Raw genomic sequence first — 24,213 nt, forward strand, 5'->3', positions numbered from 1 at the left:
TTATTGATTAACCAGATTATAAATTACTTAAAGTTGTTGACTTACCCGTCAAGGTTAGACGAGGACGAATCGGAGATTGTCCTGAAACATAAAAAAATTCACTTATTAATTTTTGACTCCTCCTTATGCTTTTATTCACAAACATTTATTCCGTTTTATTAAATATATTCTACCGGATATCAAATTTGGATTCACGCGGATATGAACGCACTCGAAATATTCCTCGCTTTAAATATCATGATATATAACGCTTCAATGCAAGCATTGTTATTCACAATTAAATAAATTATTATTATTGTTGTCATTTGAAGAGAAAATTTTTTAATCAAATATCAAAGATTTTTTTCGGGCATTTAAAAAATTCCTAACTCCTTAAATATTGATTTTTTTTAAAAATCATAAGCGACCAAATTTGTAGCTTATAAAATTTTCTACAAAAAACGTTTTTATACCACAGGGCTATTTTCAATATTTTAGGAGATATAGCCTTAAGTGCTGTTCATTGTTGAGTCACATAAAAAATTACCAAAATTCCTGAAATATTAAACAGAAAACTATTATTATTATTTTTTTCAGAGTATTTTAATTAAAAAAAAAAAAGCTTAAGCTAAAACTTTACAATCATAGAATTCGCTGAGAGTATTATTCACTAAAGTAGACCAAATATTTATGCATTTAGATACAGATCCAGCGTAATCAAGTACCTACATACAAATGAATTAGGTCAAGCTCGATGAATGTTTATCCGACTGTTAATATTTTGCTCAGGGTCCTCAGCAATAATCCTCATCATTTTTTTTTTTTTTTTTTAATTATATTTTTGATCAATTTAATTCATCTCCCTAGTTCCGTGCTTGTCCCAGCTATTGTGAAACGGAAGTTAAAGGCGTACAGTTTATTTTCAAACTCATTGATAGACAACTTTGTTTTTTTTTTTTTTTTTTTTTTTTTTTCTATTTAATTCCCAGAAATAATTGAATGATCACGAACACGAGAAGTAAATTAATGAACAATCAATTAATACGGAATAATTTCAGCTCTGGGTGTTTGAATTTTAATAATGATTCTTATGAATTTGCGATATCCTGGTGGGTGGTTTCATTCACAGAAAAAAGGTCAATCTAAATTTAGAATTCTTCCTACGCCAAAGTCTGTTTAATTTTTAATAAATTGACTTTGCAACCGTGAAATACTTGTTAAAAATCAATAAATTGAAACACAGTGTAAATAAAAAATAACTTTTGCGTTTTTCTAAGGCCAGGATTGAATGAAAAATACGATCAATTTATAACAATAGCAGTGTAAGACGGGTTTCAGTTTGGACCGAAGATCCAAAGTAAACTCCGAAAGTTTATCAGGTTTGAAAAATTTTTCGGCTCGGTATATTGCGATCTCAGGGCTTTAGAGGACGCGAGAGTTATATTTCATATGTCTCCCAGCTCCGCTGGTCTTCAGAGCTATTTTTTCTTTTGCTCTTTACTCTTACTTATAACTTAGACACTAGACAATCTTCTCGGAGCTGTAAACAAATCGTTGCTACTTATTTTATTTATTTATCGACCTGCAGCAATCATTTTTAGTCAATTTTAATTAGAAAATAACTTATTGCAAGAGCAAGTAAAAAATTCAATCAGATCAAGTCAGATATTGCCATATTAGGTCACATACGGACTATTAAACCATATAAGAACCAATCTAAAATTAATTTAAGAGCATATCAGGTCACATATGGACATATAAAGTCATATATGGTCATATAAAGCCATATATGGTCGTATATGAGGATATTAAATCAGATATAGATGTATAGAATTTATTAATGACAAATCAGTCCACATGAGAATTTTGTCAATTATTAATAAATTAATCTCTGATGACCTTTTATTATTCATTGGATGGTATAAGTATAAATTAGCAAATATATGGATGGTTAAACTATGTTAACAGTCCCATTGGATCACTCCATAATACACAATTGTCAATATCATAACCCAGGATTACTATGGATACAAACACCGAGCGCACTACCTTTAGGTCATCCACGGATTACCACATTAAACTACTCGATATACAGACGATCCCAACGCACCTACATACTTGTGTATCTACATATGTATATATCTCTACATATATGACTGTTACGTTCCCACAGATTTAACTCACTGTCAACCGTTTTTCCTCTCGATTAACTTAAATCAATTTTATCTCTCTGATAAATGCTATTATTTTCATTCTACGTGTTTTTTTTTTTTTTTTTTTTTTTAATAACCAATAAAATATACTACACAGATAGAGATTCTAATTCAATAACGATCCAACCGGATATTTTATAATATTTTGTTTCACCGAAAATGAACTCCTCGCTGACTGCATAACGATGTAAATTTCTGTAACCTGGATCTAAAACGTTGGTGCATTAATATCAAAGTAAATGTAATGCAGCTTTGTGTAATTGAATGGAGTAAAGCAGTAATGAATTGCAAATAGATGATTTTAACAGGAAAATCCTACTTTACAGGAATATTCAGCCATTGCGATGGAAGGCCTTACTGATGGCTACTTGGCTTTTGAAAATTTTCTTTTAAATCAAAATTAATATCAAAAGTTGAAAATTTTTAATAAAATTATTTTGTAATAATTATATTTAAATTTCAAATTTTGTAAGTAAATTTATTTTTCTTACAAGTTACAAGTCACAAATTCACCATTCAATATTTATCTACCTGAATGTCCCCTTTTCTTTCCACCCACATTCATACTTTTCTACAATGTCCTTTAAACAATTTATTACCCTTCCCTAAAATTTATTTTTTTCCATCTGTTCAAAGTCCGTCTAAAAAAAAATTTTCACTTTCAAATTTTCTATTATCTATACTTAAAAAATTTCCATAAAATTAAAAAAAAAAAATTTGATTTAAATAGAAAATTATTTAACTAAACAATAATGATAAAACTCAAGAATTTAATCTTAAGCCAGGTATGACTCATTACGAGCTCGTAATTAAAATCCTATGATTACATTTTAATGATCTTGAGTAATGGCAAATATACTAATTTACTTGAGCCCGGATAAGAAGCAATAATCATAAAAGCATAGAAAGAGGACACAATAGCCGCTTAATTAGCAGACTGTACCTGGCCCAAAGATTTCCTAGGGAGGGGAGAAGGCTTCCATAGGCCCGAATTTTCCATTTCTCAAGCATTAGGCCTCAGACTTTTTCAGCAAACAGTTTAGTGAATTAACGTGCAGTGTAAAAAAAAAAATAAAATAAAATAAAAAATGGAAGCCGGAAAAAGCCCGCAAATGGCAGTGATAATCGAGTCAATTATCAAGAGCATGAGCATCGAGGACTTCGATCAATCTGTGGTCCAGCAGCTGCTGGAATTTGTCTACAGATATTCTACGGAAGTGATCGAGGACGGAAAAGTCTACGCAAAACACGCGAACAAAAAATTCCTGGACGGTTCCGACATCAGTCTCGCGTTGAAATTAAAATCTGTTCACGATGCGAAGGTCGGTCCGATGACGACTTCATCTCTGAAGGAGCTGGCCAGAGTTCACAACAGCGTCCCTCTGGAATTCGTCAAGCCAAAGGACGGATTACGGTTGCCGACGGTTTGTTACTGTTCCACTGCGGTTAATTATAAATTAAAGCCCGAGTTCAGTGGGCAGCTTTCGCAAACTGTCAACAGAAGCACGGGTGCAAGTTTGGGAGTCAATGAAAAATCCGAGATCGCTGCCAGACCTGTAATGAGTGCCAGAAGACCGATAGTTCAGAAGAATATTCCGCTGCCGGCTTTTAAGCCTCTTATCAGATTTTCTCGTGCCAGTTCTGTTCATAGTGAGGCTAAGACCGAGGCGCCATCTGTTGACATGGAAGATGACCGCAGCGCCAAAAGGAAGCGCGGGAATGATGATCATAATTATGATATGAACTTTTTATTGAATTAAATTGAAATTTTTGTGGAACTTAATAAAAATTTACGGTAAATTTTAATTTTTTAATTTTTTTCAGTTAAAAAAATTTTTATGAGGAATTTTAAAAAAATAATAATTTAAAATTAAATTTTTTATTACATTTAAATAAAGGCAATAAATAAATAAATAACTTTAAAAACATAATTTAAGAATTTTTTTTTTTTTTAATAATAATTTTTGGACTGAATTTTTTCTTGAATTTTTATAAATTTATTTTCTTATAAAAAAAATTTACGAAATATTAGTAAGTTTATTTTGAAATGAAGGAAACTGATGCGCTAAAAGTTAAGAAAAGTCAACGCTTAAATCTTAAGTTTGAAAGTTAAAAGTTTGAGCTTGAAAAGTTAAGATGTTTAAAAGGTCTAAAGCTCGATCCTGAAATTTCGAGACTCAAAATTTAAAATGTATACTGTAAGTGATTAAAAAATAAAAATACTTAATTTTTGACAGGACGAACAACGAAGGAGCATAATTAAAGAGATTGCTTGCATTTGTTTACATGAAACAAAATAAATGAATAATACACATTCATACAGAAAGACATATGTTAAATTGAATTAATACATGAAAGGATAACAGAGTGCGCCGGAGCACGGATAGGATGAATAAGGTCAACTCGGCATGCCGACTAATTTCCTTTGGGACGGGAATAATAAAATCGATTGAAAGGCTCGTGATGATTGGGTAAATAAAGGAACCCGATGGAATTATCCCAGAACTCGATGACTGTACACATAATATGTACGAGTGTTATTGCAATAAGAGCGCATGTGTGAGTATGTGAGCGTTCTAATGACGGAATTGCTGAGTATTGAGTATTGAGTTTGTTAAATATTGGACTGAGCAAAGAGAAAGGGAAGGTGGGATCGTATTTGTAGGCCGGGCAGTTTGTTCCGAAAGTAATCATTGTCCTGTACCTGCTACAGCCGAGATAATAATGGTTATAATTTAATTGTCGGTAACTATTGTTGAAACAAAGCCGCGGCTTCGTTTTGATCTAGTGTTTGCCTATGGCTTAATTGTGTCATTACTTTTGAATTATGGATGCTAGTCCAGTTGTTTTTTTTTTTTTTTTTTAAACAGTTTTAGAATCAATTTAGTTGTAATTTATATCTTGTATTATTAATTTAGACGTTAAACTAATGATAGATAAGCATTTTAAGAGAGTTTAATAAAAATTTTTATCTTTAATTTAAATATTTGGAAATTAAATCTCTTATAGCGAGAAGATTTAGCAACTATGCGCCGACTGTTGGAATTTTTTAGAACTAACTTTAATAAAAAATTATATATTGCTTTGCTTTGAACTAAAAACACAATTTTTAAGATAATAATTAAATAAAATTATAAAAAATTAATACAAATTTTAAATACACCGAGTGTGGATCTGTTGCCAACACTAAGCGCAGATAGGGACACACACGGGAATAAAATTCGTGTGACATAGAATCTCCGGAGAGTTTTAAAAAGAAAAAATAAACTAAGGATCACCTGTTGTAAAGTTGTTTCTCTCAATAAAGATAACAAGTAAGAGTAAGAATAAGAGTAAAAGTAAGAATGAGAATAAGAATAAGCTGGCGGTATGTTGAATGCACTCCTCTTTTTCTTCCTCTAGCTGTAGCCTCATAGTCAGGCGTAACGCTTCTCAGTGAGTAAGAACTATTCCTTCGAAGCTCGGGAGCGGACCTTAGTAGGTCCTCTACTATTCTCTCTGGCATGAACCCTCTTTCTATTCTCAAGTACGTTGTCGTGTACGTTTGTCAGCTTTCCGTACTTTATAACCAGTAAAATGAGGTCGCTGATAGAACCTCACCACTATTGTCATCTTTTACACTCACATATATAAATTCCCGGGACTTTTTATGCCTCGCAGAGAAAGTATCTCCCTAATGCTTTCCCTGAATTATAAATTAAAAATTATAAATTTAGATTAAAACACTCCTGAGTAATGAATTTATGAGCAGTGGGTCGATGGCTCGGCAAACAATCCAGGAAGCCTCTGATCTGACATCAATCATATTTTCCAACCGCGAAAAGTGGTAAACTGTTTGAGAATCAGGAAGCGGGAGATTTTCATTCATTATCATCATCGTCGGGTCAAGCGCATTTGTTTAATCGATCCGCACACTTTCCTTCCCCCAACACTCGGCAATTCTCCATGCCTGACTGGCTAATAACGACGACCTGGTTGCTTAAATGTGTCACTAAAGCCTACAGTCGCAGAATACATTGTAGACATCATTCGACGCTTCTCATCTTTTCATTTAATCTATCATTAAAATTCTTTTTTACTAAAGTTGCGGATCTCGGTTGTTAAGAATTCTCCGTTGGCTATTTAAATTTAATCAGCCTCTCTTTGAGCAGTTTTATGGTTGCTGTTCAACTCGGTTTTTAAATGATACTTCACTGGAGGTTGAAGTTAAGGAATTTAAGTTTTTTCATTGATTTTTTTTATATGAAAAGTTTAATTCGATTTTTTATCGAAAAATATTTTATTAATTTTTAGATTAAATTTGAAAAAAAAAAAAGTTAATGCGGATCGATAGCAAGAGCCAAGTACCACATAAATAAAATAGCATAATTCTATTCGAGATTATTAGCAATGCAAAGTGCGGGATTTAACAGCGACCAGCTAAGAAAATTTAGCGTAGTGCATTTCGCTGGCGATTAACAGCGCCCATTTTCGCTGGAGACAGATAGACACAATGCCGATATGGATAGCCGTTATATGGATATGCATAGGCCGGTAGATTAGCGAAGCAGGCGGGCTGGAAGCCCACGATATGCCCCGGATTGCAACGTTAGATCTAATGCCCGGTGATAAGTTAACAACTTATGTGCGTACGTGACCGCTGTCCCACCAGACTCTGGACTCTATTACGAATAAATTACTGCGCTGTGAGCCGGTCTTTAATTTACAGCCGCGATAAGACCACTGTAAGTTCCGCCGAGTGATAATAATAACAATAATCAGCAGCTCTACAGCAAAAATATCTGGAAAATTTTAACAAAATTTCCTTTCAGGCTGTCACTTTTAAATTATTAAATTGATTGATGACAGAATAGGATCATTAACTTCTTCCGATAGGAGTGTGCTTGTGAATGCGAGTCTTTTGATAAGGCTCCAGATAACAGATACCAGATAGAAGACAGGAGATGTAAGATAGGAGATAGGGGATAGGGAGAGACGCTTTAACGTGAATTGAATTCATCTATCAAGTGTTGAGCCAACATGATTGCCGCTGAGACGCCGGGTTTGTAACTCGGTCATGGAACAAGCCCGTCTGATTGAATAGTTTTTAATCCACTGAAACTCTATCGCGAATTTGGATTAGTATTTTATGCTTGTGCTTAATCAAATTTATGCATGCATGATATTCGTACTGTGAAGATATTTTTTAAAAGCCAATTTCAAGGTTAATTATTCTATTTTAAACTTCTATCAATTTAAAATAAATGCGAATTAAAATTATAATTTAATGTGAGACAGAACTTGAATTAATAGATGACTAAACTCAAAATCAACGTCAGATAAAATTATAAAGAGAGTAAAAAAAGAAATTTTTAATGTAAAACTAATTACGGCAAAATTAACTCTTTAGTAGTGAGAAAATTAAGCGACAAAACGCCACCTGTTGGATTTTTTTGGAACTAACTATTATAAAAAATTATATTTGAGCAAATATGACCCTATTAGGCTTTAAAAAAATTTATTGGGTCATATTATGATCTTAAATAATTTTTTTAGTACATTTTTGAAGGATTGAAGAATTAATAATCGAAAATTAATGTTTAAATATACCTATAAGCTGTGCAATAATGCAATCATCGATTATTTGATTTATAAATTTTTTTCACACACCTATTGAGAACAGTTAAAATAAAAATAAAGAAATAATTGATAAATTATGACGATATAATCACAATATAGAGTAGATTATGGCACAATCTGTTAATTTGATCACTAACCGTAAATCCAATAAATTTTTAGCTCAACTTCTCATTAAATTCACAATCAAGTATAAATTATTACATTTAAAAGTGAGTACTCGATACCCAATATCGGATGCTGAAATTAATTCGTATGAATTATTAATGCCTTTAATTACAATTAAAATTTTTTTCGCTCTCCAAGACATGAATAATAAAATTACATCGGTTATAATTGCTTCAATATTTTTCAGATTATTATCGATAAAAAATTTATATATTATTTGAGAACAGTTTTTTAATTTTATTTATATTTATTGCAATGGTAAAAGCTCGCCTACACGACAATCGACACTTTAACAAAAATAGCGGCAATCGTTGGCGTCGTTAAAGCGATTGAGCCTCATCTGCATTGAGATGACAAAATATAAAAAAGATCTAAAACAGTAAACAGCAAACTCTTTAAAACGGTTCATTTGCATTCTCAGCAAAGCATCAATTTAATTAAAGTAAGCCTTCTTAAACTTTTTAAAACTCTCATATATATACATGTAAATATTTACTAAATTATAATTTGTAATTATATTACAGGGCAAGACACAAAAGAATGTAAATTAAAAATTCATAGATTTAAAAAAAAATTGAAATAAAAAAGCCAGCTGATGGTAAAATAAAAATAAAAATAAAAATAAAAAGTTGACCTAAATAAAAGTTGCCGGATCAAACAGTGTTTCTCTGAAAAAATTGATCTCTAGTCTTTCATCTTTAAAACAATAGGAGCAAAGAGGTTTTTAATATAAATTTAGACAGGCATTAACTTGAATTTAACAAGTTCAAGAGGAAGTTTTATCAGCCGTTTATTTACCATCGAGTCAGAGTCAAGTCTTGGGTCAATATGTATGACCCAGCAGCTCTACTATCACTCCCTTGAGTTGCATCTTGATGTACCAAAGAGCTCGAATTCTCCGTTCTTGGCTCTCCGAGACCCAGAAAATTTCCAAGTTAACGTTTACCCTTTTACTTTTATTTTTTTATTTTTTTATTTTTTTTCTTTTTAATGCTTCACTCTCATCCGGCTCCAGCAACATCATCGTACTTTCCGTACCAGAGCTAGCCTCTCACCGTTTTCCAAGCCGTTTATGTACTTCTTCTTCATCTTATAAATCCATTAAAACCCAACGAAACTCCGTTTATTCTACTCGTCTTTGCCTAAAATTATAATATCCTGATTTAATGCTGCATTTGTAAAAAAATTTTTTTTCATATGAATTGATGTCCATTAAGAAAATTTTAATATGTTTATATCTGGCTTTATATGATCATATCTGACCTACATGGTCATATATGGTCATATATCGTCATATATGACCTTATGTGGTCTTAAATGACCACATATAATTTTATTCATGCCTTTATATGGCTTCATATGTTCATATAAGTCCCAATATGATCAGATATGATCTCATATGTCTGTATATAACCTGATACGGTCAGATATGACAATATAAAATTTTTTATATGACCTGATACGCCCTTATGTGACTTAAAAAGTTACTCAAAGTATATCCGGATCCAGGATTTATCAAAAACAGAGAAGCTCTTTTTCATTGCAGATTTAGAACTCGGAATCTAAGAATGATGTCACGGCTGAAGAATGTCTGAACGTTCTCGGGTGCATTATCCTGTTATACGGGTAAGAAGAAAAGTGGGCAATTGTTTGGTGCGTTTCGCAGCGACTTGAAAGGACGTAATTCAGTGGAGAGTCTGGTCAGAGTGAGCTACCAGGTGATATATGGTTACAGAACGTCTTGGAGCGCCTGTTTCGTTTCCTCACGGTCAGAATTCCCAAGGTGGTGAAGATCCAGCGGTGGTTTAAGCTGTTTGTTTGTTCTGTTCCCTTAAACCGCTGGGAAGAGGAAGAGAGCAAGCGTACAAAAGCTCTCAAGACGTGTCCAGTTTCAGTATATCTGGTATCGCTGGATCGTCTCTTGGCCTGGTTCGACGCAACTAGAAACAAAGCCCTGATTTATCGGTGACACGACCCAAGGCGAACCCGAGACACCATTTACAATGTCACTGCACGATAACAAATTATTTTTGTGCTTGATACATCCGATTGGCTCCCAAGTGCTTCACCACGACAATATCCTATCTCCCGTCTACTACATGTCCTACCTTATTTTTTTGTTTCGGTCTTTTCACTCTAGAATCCTGCGCGGAACGTGAAAACGCCGATTGTTACCACAACAACAATTCATATTTTTTCAATGTTTTGTTTTCATGCACAGAGGAAATGATACCAACCCCGGGGTTTTATTGATCGTAAATTCACAAACATTACCTTTCATACGGCATTATTGTTTTATTTTGTTACAGAATTTGATGTGCACGTCATTATTTTTGGATGTTTATTGTTTACACGGCCAATGATTTGCTATTTGAATTGTTTATTACAATTCTATCGGGTGGAAAAAGTTACTTCACTCGTTTAATCATTTTTAATATGGCCTGGTATGCCCTAATATACCTATTTATTACTTAATATGAGTCGGACTTCAAAAAGTCCGAATATAATTTTTTATCAAAAGTTAGTTTTGAAAAAATCCGATAGGTGGCGCATGGCCACGGAATTTTCTCGCTACTAGAAAGATAACTTTCAGGGATTTAATATAAAAATTAAAAAAAAAAACACATTTTTAATTTAATTGAGTTGAAATTATTTATCAAAAATTGATTTTTTAAAAAAAGTTACCATTAATTTTTGTAAAACATACTTTAGTTATGAATTTAAAATAAATCTTGAAATGATTTGCAGCCTCTTTAAATCGTCAGAAAAATTTTCCATCGCAATCACTGTTGTAAAAATATGAATTATTTATCATTGAAAAGTTTATATTTATTCGACTAACGCGTGATAAAAGTTATAATGTTTTATGATTCAGGCGAGTTCAAAAGCCCTTAGTACTAAAGTCGGTGTACATCGAATCGAGAAACTATCAGGTACAGTTATTGGACAAGTTTCTTCTATAAAAAATAAGAAAGAATAAAGAAGAAAGAAGAAAGGAAAGATTTGTAATGTTATATTATTGGCGACTGATAATACCTGGGGACAGAAAGGAGGGCTCAGAAAAACAAGATTTATATCTTAAACTAGGTCAATGCGTTAAACAGGGATGGAAAGAGGAGCGACCAAAGCATCGATTGGTTGACGCCTCGGGCTGATTTACCATTGAGATGTATCACTTCTCGCGGTTCTCTTTCGGTATTTTATTGAGAATGTCAACGACTTCTTAGTAGAGTAATTACATTTACTTATTACTCTGATGTTTACTTTAAGAATATTTATTATAATTTTAAATAAAGCGAAAAATTTTTTTTACATCGTTTAATTTTTTCAAAATAATTTTTTTTGATCAGAATTTTTTTTCCTAATATTTAAATTACTGAATAAACTTAAAAAAAAAATTTTTTTTTAAGTCTTGACTGAATTTAATCAATAAAAATAAGAGTAATTAAAATAATCGAGTTTCGGAGCGGAATAAGCGATATCTCAAGTGATTTGGAAGAGTGAGTGTCGTGTCTGCCGACGGGAGGGTCTATCCCAGTGTCCTCGAGGAAGCAATTCCATTAGAGAGCTCGGTGTCCTCCTGTAACGCAACGGGGAACGGACAGACGTAGCCCGGCAGGACGTGACGAGAATTCTCCGGGAAACGACACGTAAATTGAAATAACGGCTCGCTCTCTGCGGGACCCGGTTTTAGGTTCCATCGATATTTTCTTCGTGAATGCTTTTGTAACCGCTGATTGTATTGTGTATCCAAAAATGTATTCGGTGGAATGCCAGCAGCTAGGGAAAGAACTTCGGAAAATTTAACCGTGGTAACAAAAGCTCCACGGAATCTACTGGTGTTCTGGGCGTACGTGCAATCATTTTGCTACGTGCTTCTAAATACTTATCATTCTGCAGCGCAAAACTATCTGTGTGTGTATATTTTCACAATAATAAATGTATCTGTGTGCGAATAGAAGAAAACCAATAAAATGGAATGGCAAATGTTGTGGACACATCAATAGTCTCTGGTGTTGCGCGTTTCTCACCCATTTTTACCATCGATGAGACGTATGTTATTTGACAGGGAATATACCACCGACAAATGGTCATCTTTATGCATCCACCAGGCCTCCATGCTTTTTACTACCGGAACAAATAGACAGCGAATGTGTATTTATTTATTTATTTTTTTTTTTGTTTTGTCGCTGTAACTTTCAATATCATTCGCAAATATTTGCCCTACGTGACACTTCTCGGGCTAGTTTTTTGAATATATTTTAACAGAATTAAAGTTTATTTTAATTTTGTTTTTTTATCTTAAAAAAAAAAAAATTCCCATATATTTTAAAAAAATTTTTACATAGTTAATTTTACCAAAAATTAATATCAGATGAAAATTTCTTTAAGAATATTTTATACTTAATAAATAATTTTTTAATTTTTTTTCCCTAGTTAATTTTTATAAAAAAATTTTACAAAAGAATGTTTCTAACCCGCAGAAAACCCACAAAAATGATAATTAGGGCACGAACATTTTCCGTAGCAGCATAGCGTCGATAAATCACCCGAAATAACTGGAGTAACATCGAGTACCAACGGATTCCGCTCCAGTATCCTTTTTCCGATCTGGCACGTCGGCAACTCAACAGAGCCTGCAATCTAAATACCTTCTAGTGTTGGTAGCGTAACACCTCCCCTTCCATCGAAAAAATATCCCAACACAGGAGTCGATGGACCGAAAACAGTGATGTCATTTATCCTTATCGCACGTGCTCCGCAATAGGTTTCCCTTTGGCTGAATGCCGTAGCTCGAACTAAACCGAAGGTGGCATCAGCATTCACCGTTGATTCAGGTCAAGCGATTATATTCCGCACTGGAATCCTTATCACCGCTAGATCTATCGAGCTATCGATCTATCCCAGGTTTTTCGGGGTAAAATTGAACTATTTCTTGGCGCCAGATGAAGAACAGACCAGCTGGAGAATGGATGGGACTTGGCCTGCAAATTGGTGGGTAAATAACGTCTCCCTGAGGAACAAACGTGTCCTTCGATTAGATTTGCGATGACTGCATATATTGATGTCAATTTATCGATTTCGGAATGAGCTAAGCTCTCCGACTGTTTGTTGTCACTCTGCTCGTCTTTATGTCTATCTATACAGTCGCTGGAACAATTGTATCATGGTGGAAGGTAATAGATTCGAGGTCACTCGCCCGGTTCGTCAATTCGTTTCTCCCGAGTTCCGCTCCAGTTCGTATCCTTACTCAGTTCCCATAATTTCCGGCAATTTCACTCAACGACTTTTTTTTTTTTTTTTTTTTTTTTTTTTTTTTCCACTATCTTGCTCCTGCTCTTTTTTGGTATCATTTCCACTAGAGCATAAACTGTTGTGTACCGAGCGCTGTTTAGCAACAGATACCTTTTTAAATTCGACGATCGATTATTTAAGCTCGGCTTGGACTATTTTCCACGTAATCTTCCAGACTCTTCTTCTTCTTATTCTTTTGGTCGTCTTTCCTCGTCTATTCTCAAAAAGTTTATAATTCTCGGTGGATTATTTCACCGGCTCACTGCCTCAAAGCTCGTCCCGGCATTACGAGAATGTATACAAGTTAAATACTGTTGTAGAAGCTCTTATCTTTTGCCGTAAGAACTCTACCAATAGCTAGTATCTATAGAGATATAATATACTTTTGTATACATATATTTTTCCAAGCATTAATCCGATAAAACTTTCAAATGGATATTATATATAAATCCCCATTTTTATTTTTACTTTCATCAAAATTTTTTCGTAGTTATTTTATATTATTATTATAAATATTGATAATTTTTTTTAAAAAAAAAAAATAATGCTATAAATGTAATTTTTAAATAAAAAATTTTTATTTATTATTATCAATGTATTTTTTGTGGTAAAAAAAATTATTAGAAGAGAAAATAAAAATATAACTAAAATAATGAGACAGAGGAAGTTGTGCGAAGGAAACGGGAATCATCGACTGGGTGGTTGTTGGAGGAAGCTTCGCTGGAGGCGGTTTACACAAAATTAACATCGAGGAACGGTGCCTTGAGCGTCGTCTTACGGGTCGCATCAAAAGCATCAGTTGCTTTTATCCGCGAGCTCTCAGCAAGAGCAAAGCAGAGCAAAGCTGGGTTATCTTTCTCTCTGCTAATTACAGTATTATTGCTCGGCGCTTTATCATCCGGGCGGAAAATATACGCCTCAATTATCAAGCCCATCGAACTAGCTAATTTTCATCAACATTTAAATTTATAATTATAATTGCTTTTGTTTATACCAATTTGGGAGGATTTTTTAAGTTAGTTATTGTTATTATTATTAATTAGTTTTGACTAATTAAATATGCGGGAAATTAAATAAGTACGACCGCTAATCAGTGATAGATTGGAGGTTTGCGATTGGAATCGAGGTGTTTGAAGGCACTGCGGTTTCCTGAGTATTCGCCGTATAACTACGGCTAGAGACATAGTTATGTTCATGTACACGTCAAAATCAATCTATTATTACTTGGACATGTGTACGTTCTTGATTTATTATTACGGATATCAATTCCTTAATTTTAATTAATATTCTTGATAATCAATAATTATTGATTTATTAAAACTATCTAATTTTTCTGAATAATAATAATAATAATAATAATAATAATAATAATAATAATAATAATAATAATAATAATAATAATAATAATAATAATAATAATAATAATAATAATAATAATAATAATAATAATAATAATAATAATAATAATAATAATAATAATAATAATAATAAATAGACAAGTATAATAGATCATTAACGAAACAAAAGTATTTGTAGAAATTAACCTAGAGTTATAGCGATAGAAGTAGGATCAGAATATTAAGTAATAAATTAAACGACAAGTTTCCCAGCAATAACAATTCGATTGGCACATTGAAGCTCCCGTGAATGCAAATTCGGATTCACCGATAGTGCAATACACTGAGTGGAAAATAGTATCGGACACTCCAATACTCCGTGATTTCAAATTGGAAACGTAACAATTGCATAACACTCGGGTCAAGGAGCACTTTGCAATCCATACAGCATATAATATATTTAATCGCGTATTCTACTGCCGCACAGATAGTAATGCTCTATCTGTTCTCCGCCAGGACAATTTTCTATGCAAGAAAAAAAAGTTTATAGAAAATATTTCTCTCTTATAATAACTCTTATAAAAGTGTTAACGATAATGGGAAGTCTGACTGTGAAAAAAGCTCAAGGGTCAGTGACTCTCTATCTCTCCTGGGATGTATTTGTCCGTCTTTCCCATTGTGCTGATACAAATTGGATGACCCAACGTCTGAATAATCGCGCTATGTGTGTCGTCAGTCGGGTTTCATGTCGTCTCCAGAGACAGGTCTCTAACAAGCTGTCGCGACCCTCAGTACCATCATCCAGAGAACCTACATAGTCACCAAATCCGTCAAGGGAACTTACAAATTTCTGTTGGGACTCTCTTATCATTAAATCATTACATAACTTTTGAATAGTATAAATATATTCATAGAGTTATGCTTATAAATAGTAAATTATAGTAATTTTTACATTTCATTTTTTCCGACTATTAAAAAAATTAATAAAAATCTTTTATAAATTAAAAAAATTATTTTTTGACAATAATAATAAATTTTATTTCAATAATATAAAAATTTCATTTTATCCCACTCTAAAAAAAAGAAAAAAATTTATCTTTAGCCGTAAAAAAAAAAAATCAATTACTTATCAGGAAAATTAAGAACAAGTAAAACTGGCTGGAGGCTAAAAAATAAAAGTAAAAGTACCGAGAATAAAACTAAAAGAGAGAAAGAGAGTTATCAGAGAATTGTAAAGGTAACTGACTATTTCCCAGCATACTTTTTGCGAGCCCTAAAGCTCAGACAGCTTAATAGCTCTGGAGAACTTTCATTCGAATGGTCTGTAGGTACATCCCCGGTGCAGCCAACTATGCATGAGACATAACCCTGTCCCAGATGGAGAAGGAGGGAGAGAAGAAGGCAAGTGTCCTCTCATTCCAGCCAACCCCGCTGAGCAGTATCTCAACTCATCCGAGGCTGGCCTCCTCCGTCTCAGCTCGATTTCCTTGGGTCCAAGTCCGGGCACGTTGTGATGCAACATCCTAACCCGCTTTAGAGAACGGGGTTCAACAACTTCACAATAGTCTTTGTCCTCTCTCTCTCTCTCTCTCTCACTCTCTCTCCGTCTTTCTACCCACTGTAGTGCTTCGTTTTTGTCCCCGAACTATTCGCCCGCCCCTCACTCAAATAAACTTTACTTGCGTAACTTTAAAATTGATGATAGTCACCGTACACAGGAAAGTATATACAGGTATACACTGTCGGCCGAGTCTCGGTTTCAACTACAAAACTCTAGACGTAAGGCTTTATCGGAACCCAAAGTACCCAGCTATAAAAATAATCCACTTTCTTTTCCGGTAAATTAGCTTCGTAATTTGTTTTACTAAATAATTAAGATAGTCTGATTAATATACCCTTTTACACAATTTAGCTTTTAGAGTTTTATGTGGGGTATTAATTTTTTTGAGGAAGTGTAAGAAATAGATTTTAATTTTATTAAAATTTACGAATTATTTTTCTTTAAATAATTTAATTTAATTTCTCAACAATAAATAAAAATGAAAATACCTAAAAACAGTGATAGCCTAGAATAAATACCCAACTATAGAATAAGCGGGTGTAAATGGAGGATAGGAACGTGCGAGGGCGTATAAAAGCCCGTTGGTAAGCGATTGCCGCAGAGGGAACAGCTAATGAAGATGTTTGTCAATACTGACACGGTGTTCTACGATATAGATCGTAATATATACAGATAAGCCCTGTCTAACATTCTAACAGTCTATCCTGTCCCCAATATCTCGAATCCCCACGTACAGACCCGTCTTAATGCATCAGGGGTGTGTGGGCGTAGATATCCCGGCTGAATCCGTCCGCCATACACATTGCATATATATCATATAATATATAATATGTTTGTATCTATACACTTAGGAGCCGGCCCCCTATTTGCAAAAGCTCACTTGAGACCATGCTGGCTCATTAGCCGCAATATCAACCAGCCCTATTTATCTTGAGCGTCCAATTTGTCGCCTATTTTTCGGTATTTTTGATATTGTTGTCAGAGGATAATAAACTGTTTTATTTATCTATTTGCTGGAGTATTTGGAGTATTTCGAACGATAACGAGGGATAGGAGTAAATCAAGAGGGAGTTTACCCGATATTGCCGGAATAATTATATTAGTAAAACATCGACGATCCTCGATCGTTTCTGATTGGTTGACTTGTGATGATCAAATAAGCTATACTTAAATTCAATTTGTACACATGAATCCACAATTAACAAACAATTTAATTTAATTCTTCGGTTCGTAGATTTTATTTGGTTTAGTTTAATATTTTATTTATTAAAAAAAATAATAATCCAAATTCCAAACATCAAGATAATTAATTTAACCAATCACCGTTAATCGTCCCCGGAATATTTAACCTGTGAATTAATAAATAAATAAATGTGTGTCAGCAGCTTAGATTAAATTACGAGAGAAGAGCAGCGAACAAGTGTAAAATCCCTGGTGAATAATCCAGAGCCTACATAAATCATGCAGAGACCCGATATTGAGCTGTCTAGCATCCAAAATCTGGATTGTAGATTTTAGCATTGAAATTTTGCGAGAAGCTTCATCATTCTGTCCTCATCCTCACGGCACACCATTTGTGACGCATTTGGATATTAGATATTAGATATTAGGCACTGGAGTCAGATATTAGGTGCCCTGGATGCTGAGAATGGCCGACGACATCCTCGGGTTGATAGCGTGCGGTGCATCCTGGACCGGGCAAGCCGAGGCAATTGTCTGTAAATGATGGATGCCAAGTAGAAGGACCAGATACTCAACAGAGAGTATCTCACTGCACTGTCTACTGCTAGTCTCATCTTTCACACTGCTACATCCACCCTCAATCCTCACTCCTTCTCCGAGACTGGATACCGGATCAAATGACAATTACCACCGCAGAATACTGAGACAATGACGTATGTGTGACGCTTCAGTTAATTGGTCACGGGAGGTCTTAACTAACAAGTGACAGCTCAGGACAGGCTTTAATAAGTATTTATTTTTTTTTTTTTTATAAAGACTGATTTTTTATTTCAGGCCATATATGACTTTTTAAGGCTTCATATTCCTTAATATTTCCATATTTAATTTTTTTATTAAATTTAGTTTTTAAAAAATCCAACAGGTGGCGCATACTCGCTTAATTTTCTCGCTATTGGATATTTAATTTTTTTAAAATTAGTTCTAAATTAAAAATTAGCCATATAGAGCCATATATGGCTTTTTATAGGGCTTCGTATGCCCTCATATAATTTTTTTATTAAAGTTAGTTTTTAAAAAATCCAACAGGTGGCGCATAGTTGCTCAATTTTCTCGCTGTTAGACAGTTAATTTTTTTTTAAATATGATTCTAGAATAAAAAAATTTTTTTACTATAGTTATTATAGCTAATTAAAATAAAAAATTTAGCAAGGATGGACAGGACAAAAATAAATTAAAAAAACCATTGACAAATACCGGAATGGAATATAATATAATATACTTTGTAGAATACACATAATAATTCTGTCTGGGAAAGTGAAGTAAATATTTATGCAGCGGCAATATTACCATGCAATCCTCATGAAAGTTATGTAGACGATCAAGAGGAGCACAGTGTACTGGGTGGTTTTACTGCATCAAATAACAGAAACCGTTGCTGAGATAATTTATTTCTTGTCTATTGGGAGATACAAGAACCGAAATAACGGGTGCCCGTGTACGTATATTTATATAATATATAATATATATTTGACATTTATTTACTTATACTGATTAAACATTTACAGAGTATATTCTAACCCAATAAATATTCATTATTTTTATCACTGAGTAAACACCCTTTTTTGTTTTATCGAGCTTAAATAAATATACATGTACCGAAAAATATAATAGATTTGGCGAGTAATTAAAGTATAATATAATCAAGGTGATTAATGCAAGAGCACGAGTTACTTTGGTGATTTTCTACCGAAATTAAAATTTTGTTTTACAACGGAAGGGTGTACAGATAATTTAAAGTGTACTTTTAAGCCTCTTGAGTGCGAGAACAACTGAGTTTTGGTTAAAACACACGCCTAATATCATATTTATTCATTTTCCAAACGTGGTTTAAATGGTCTTACAGTTTCCGAGCGTTTGATATAATAGCTAAAGCCTATTTAATGCTCCGAGGCAACCGCTACGGTATGTCATTATCGTTTTACATCGACAAGAACAACACTTGAGATTCGTGAATGGATCTTTGAATTACAAAAATCAAAATAAAATTTTTTTAATAAATAACATTGAAGAAAAATATTGGATGGTTTTTCAATAAACTAAAATCGATAATATTAATATTTATAATAATAATAATAATAATAATAATAATAATAATAATAACTACTAAGAGTATTATAAAACATAATCAGTCTATGAATAGTCGATTTAATACCCATCGGAAGAGTGAGGAAAAAAAGGAAAAATAGTTTTAATGCATTTAGTGATTCAAAAGCACATAAGCTCTTTATAAATAAATCTATGGTAATAAATCTATCTGAATTTTATCTACAGCTCTGCTCGGATAGTACAAAACTCAGAATGATGATAACGCTGTACCGGGAAATATTATGAAAAAAGCCGAGATATCTTTATTTAATCCGAGAATTATACGCTCGGGGTAACATTAACATGAGGCAACACTTATGTCATCCCCAGGTTTAATTATCCGAGTTTTATAAACGTCACACGGCTGCATTAGCTTGCAAAGAATACCAGTAGATATGGACGATAGAAATCTAAAAAATTACCACCTATTATTTGACAAAAAAAAAAAAATTTTTTTTAATGCCATATATGTCCGTATCTGGCTTAGAATACCCATATATTATATTAGAAGCCAATATCAGGCCTAATAAACTCATATATGCCTGTAAATAATTTTTTATCAAATTTAGTACTCGAAAAATCCGGAATATTTTTTGTTCCGAAGTATAAAAATAGCCAAAAATTCTAAAATAATTGCTCTAAATGCAATTCTGACCACTCTAAATTGTTCCTCGGGAAATTTCCTACAAAAATCTTTGTGTTTTGTGAGTCTAAAAAAAATTTTTTTAGGAGATATCGGGACTTTAAGAAAATTCGAAAAATCGGAAATCCACAATTTCGACTTCGGACCATAAAAGTGACCATAACTCCTAAAATAATTGCTCTAAATGCAATTCTGACCACTTTAAATTGTTCCTCGGGAAATTTCCTACAAGATACAGTTGTGTTTTATCGAGAAAAACATTTTTTTAAGGAGATATTTCGACTTTAAAAAAATTACAAAACCCGAAAATTTAAATTTCTGTTTTCGGATCTTTAAATAGCTATAACTCCTAAAATTTTTTGTTTAATCAACTCTTAAACGTCAAAACTAGACATAAAACCCATCTATCAACGTCTAATTCAAATAATGCTTTGCTGTAGTGTATTTTGGTACCGAACGGAAAGAGCTTACAGTAAATCGGTAACTATAACCCGTCTAAGGTCTATATGTGACTGAGACTTGGTGGAAATTCAAAGCCGTCTATACAAACACGGTTAATTGAGCATAAGTCGAGTTATGTTTACTAACACCTCGTTCCTTTAACAATGTACATATGTATTAAATTAAACAACTTTTGGCTGTTTCTCACTTTTGCCGTCCTTTGTTTGTTAATTAATTGGGCGTGTGCGCTACTGTTATTAATAAATAGTTAATTAAACTTACGACTATTATTTAATAATGTTTTGCTAGAATTTGTTATGTGTAATGTCGGAGTTGAATTTGGTTTGGCAGACAGCTTTTTAAGCCAATGAGTGAATAATAGCTTAGGTAGCGGCTACGGCGTTATCAATTCCTTAATATGTGTGTATGAATGTGTGCTGTTTCGCGGAAATCACTCCGAGGCACTTTGCAACGTGTTTCGTGTGTGCTTATTGTTAGCAGTTTGTTATAGACGGGCTTATTGTAGGACTTTGAAGGCTGCCACGCGAAGCTCCATTTTCCCTCATACTCGATATAATAGAAAATAAAAATAAAGAGGGTTTTTAAAATAAGACGGAGTAAAGATAACAACGAAGAGAGCAAGAAATAAAAGGACGGCTGCGTTTTGTATCATGGCGAACGCAAACGCCGTCGAGTGTTATTATATACTGTATTTTGTATTATGATGGTTATGCTATACTATGGAGTGTCTAATATGGAGGATGTAGAGAGAAAATCAATGCCACGCTGACCCATTTAAACCTCGCTATTCCCGTCCTTGTTATCACTCCAGTTTTTATGCGATGTACACTTTTTGTCAGGCTCTTTCAAACGGCTTTTGTCGTTACTGACACTCACTTTTCTGATTACAAGATTTTTTAGTTTTCGTTTAACTGAGTACACGGAAAAACTTTGTTTATATTTTACCCCCACTAATTTTACATATTTATTAACAGTTTACAAATATTTAATAATAATTCCAAAAAAGTTCATTTCTAATATGGCTTATACGTCCATAAATAACTCCATATGGCAATATATATATGTGTTCCCATAAGTCCATATTAGGCCTAAAATATTCTTACACAATTTTTATATAAAGTTAGTTCCGAGAAAATCCGACAGGTCGCGCAAGGTCGCTAAATTTTTTCGCTATTGGACAGTTAACTTTTTTTTATCTATTTCTAAAATAAAAATTATTTTTTTGAAGCTTTTAAAAAGCTTATCTGACATAAAATATTCATTCTAAGCAATATTAGAAAAAATTTTTAACGAAATAATTCTCCTAAATACGATATCGAAAATGTATTTATTTTCTATCGCTCAACTTTGTATTTGTTACAGTACACGTCCATTATTTCGTACCGTTATATAGAAACTTTGCGATAATTGACAATTTGTTATATCCGAATAGACGAAAAACCGATAACGATGTGATACAAATAACAAGGCTCACTCTAATTACCTGATTATTCACGCATTCAAATTATCGTCGTTAAAAATAAAAAAAATATTTCCATAACTTTTACTAGCTGAAGCTTTTTTCATTTTTACGCATAATTGCGTGTTTTTCATCCACGAGATGAATTTATTTTTTTCCATGAAAAAATTCTTTTTAAAATATTACGGAAAAAATTTATTAAAGTCGTTATTCTATTCATTAAAAAAAAAAAAAATTAATTTTTAAAAAAATGTAATTGCCAGCAAAAAGCACTAATTGGAAGGGAGTATCGAGATTTTTAATGGGTGAAAATATAATCGTAAAAATGAGTGGAATGCTGGATTAAATCAAATTGGGAGTGAAGGGACGGATGATGAGAATAAATAAAAAAAATATAATAATAAATATAATGAAAAGGTTTTAAAAGGTGGGCATTAACGAGCGAGGACGCGTCGAATAAGTAAAATGAAAACGTGATTATTATCGATGATGAACGATATCTGAGCGATTGTGCCAGGTAGAGACCGGGCCGCTTCGAACTCAGCATAATTGCAGTTAAAGACTAATGACGCTGTTCCTCTTCTTCTTTTATAAATATATATCTGTATATATATATATATATATATATATATATATATATATATATATATATATATATATATATATATATATATATATGTATATAGACTCGGAATAAATTGCTGGCTGATAAGAAAAAACCCGAAAAGTATAAAAAGATAAAAGATCCATTCTCCATATCGCAATCGCGTGACGAAGGATGATTGCGATTAGAATTGAGGATTGAGCTGAAACAATCGACTGCTTAAAACTATATATAGAGTGAGAGTGTGCAGGTTATGTCGAATGTCGACTTGATAGGTTCTTAGAATGGGAGTTAAGAGTCGAGTAGACCTCGAAAAAGTTGGGGAGTTTTTTGCAAGTGATAATCGCTCTCGTCATCCACCTACCTTTCCCAGGGAGAAAAAACCTACGGAGGAGCGAGTATAAATAATGATGATGACTAAGCGCGTCCGTTTTATTGAAAAATCCTTGGAAAAAATTTCTGACAATTGAGAGAAAAGTTTTAGTGTTTGATTTTGATTTTAAATCGTTAAAATATCAAATAATTACAATGTTATAAAATAAATAATGTATTTAACTAATTAATTTAAGTCAAATAAGCTTTTTAGAAGAGTGAAAACGATGATTTTTATTTTAGAGCAAAGTACCTAAAAATTAACTGTCTTGTAGTGAGAAAATTTAGCAACCGTGCGCCACCTATCGGATTTTTTGGGAACTAAGTTTAATACAATTAATAAAAAATTGTATATGGACATATCAGACCATATGAGGTCTTACATGGATATATGGGGTCACATATGAATATATTAAGCCAGGAATAAAAATATATAATTTTTTTAAATCGCCAAAAGAATTTTTTTTCGATAATTACCAGTCGACATTTTGAATCTTCGGTTAGAATTGCAAAAGCCAATTACAGTCTCCATTGAGAGTAATCCAATTTCCATGAGATGGCTTGTAACTCGTAACTCTAATGAAATACATCACCGAAGAATCTTATCCTCTTACTATTGCAAAAGTATCAAGCTTAGTTGCGGTTTAGTTGAAGCATATAAATGTAAATGAAACTGTAATGAAAAATTTGTATACATCCTGGAAGATCCACTTAGGGTTATTGCGTTCAATCAATCGGATCAATCACATTAGGTCTCGGGGTTTCGGTGTTCGGTTGCGGCTCGGGCCATCGATCATCCCTTGATTACATTTCTCTTTGCTGTTAAGATTTATCGAGATTCGCTAGCAACAACTAACCAGCGATTTGATAAATTAAACACGTAGACAAATAATGAGGGTAGAAGAGGTCGAGTTTCTTTGGATCATTCGGTTGAATCCAGCGTCAATGTTATTGGGCTTAGCGACACCCTCAAAATATTTGTAAACTGAGTGTTTAATTTGCCCTCACCGGTTTAGCCACCGGCTTTGCACACAGATACCCTACTTTGAGGGATCCTGAGCTCACTAACTTTAAATTGACATCGTGACTCAAGAGTAGTCGACACTTACTGACCGTTATTCCAACCACCCCAAAATCCACTCAAACTTCTGCCCGCTTCAATGTTATGAATTTACTT

At 33.1% G+C, this 24,213-nt stretch overlaps 2 protein-coding genes across 3 annotated transcripts in view; one reads left to right on the top strand and one right to left on the bottom strand.

Annotated features, from left to right (window-relative positions):
* The window catches only part of Ten-a (Teneurin-a transmembrane protein), a 289,448-nt gene that overhangs the window by 204,699 nt on the left and 60,536 nt on the right, over nucleotides 1-24,213 (bottom strand). For both annotated transcript variants that reach the window (XM_074252094.1, XM_074252093.1), the window contains exon 2: nucleotides 46-81. The gene's annotated coding sequence lies outside the window, so the exon portion shown is untranslated. The remainder of the gene's footprint in view (nucleotides 1-45; nucleotides 82-24,213) is intronic.
* On the top strand, nucleotides 3,161-5,138 carry LOC141533158 (transcription initiation factor TFIID subunit 9-like). The gene is made up of 2 exons (XM_074251872.1): nucleotides 3,161-3,987; nucleotides 4,430-5,138. Exon 1 carries the CDS (start codon nucleotides 3,281-3,283, stop codon nucleotides 3,950-3,952), a length of 672 nt encoding a protein of 223 aa, XP_074107973.1. The 5' UTR covers nucleotides 3,161-3,280; the 3' UTR covers nucleotides 3,953-3,987; nucleotides 4,430-5,138.

Source organism: Cotesia typhae, unplaced genomic scaffold (assembly GCF_013202065.1).
Source record: "Cotesia typhae breed Kobodo isofemale line unplaced genomic scaffold, CoteBio_Ctyphae contig_83, whole genome shotgun sequence".
In the NCBI taxonomy this organism is placed as follows: domain Eukaryota; kingdom Metazoa; phylum Arthropoda; class Insecta; order Hymenoptera; family Braconidae; genus Cotesia; species Cotesia typhae.

What these genes read in the sequence shown, in the direction of transcription:
- LOC141533158 (XM_074251872.1), top strand. Translation starts at nt 3,281, where the DNA reads ATGGAAGCCGGAAAAAGCCCGCAAATGGCAGTGATAATCGAGTCAATT.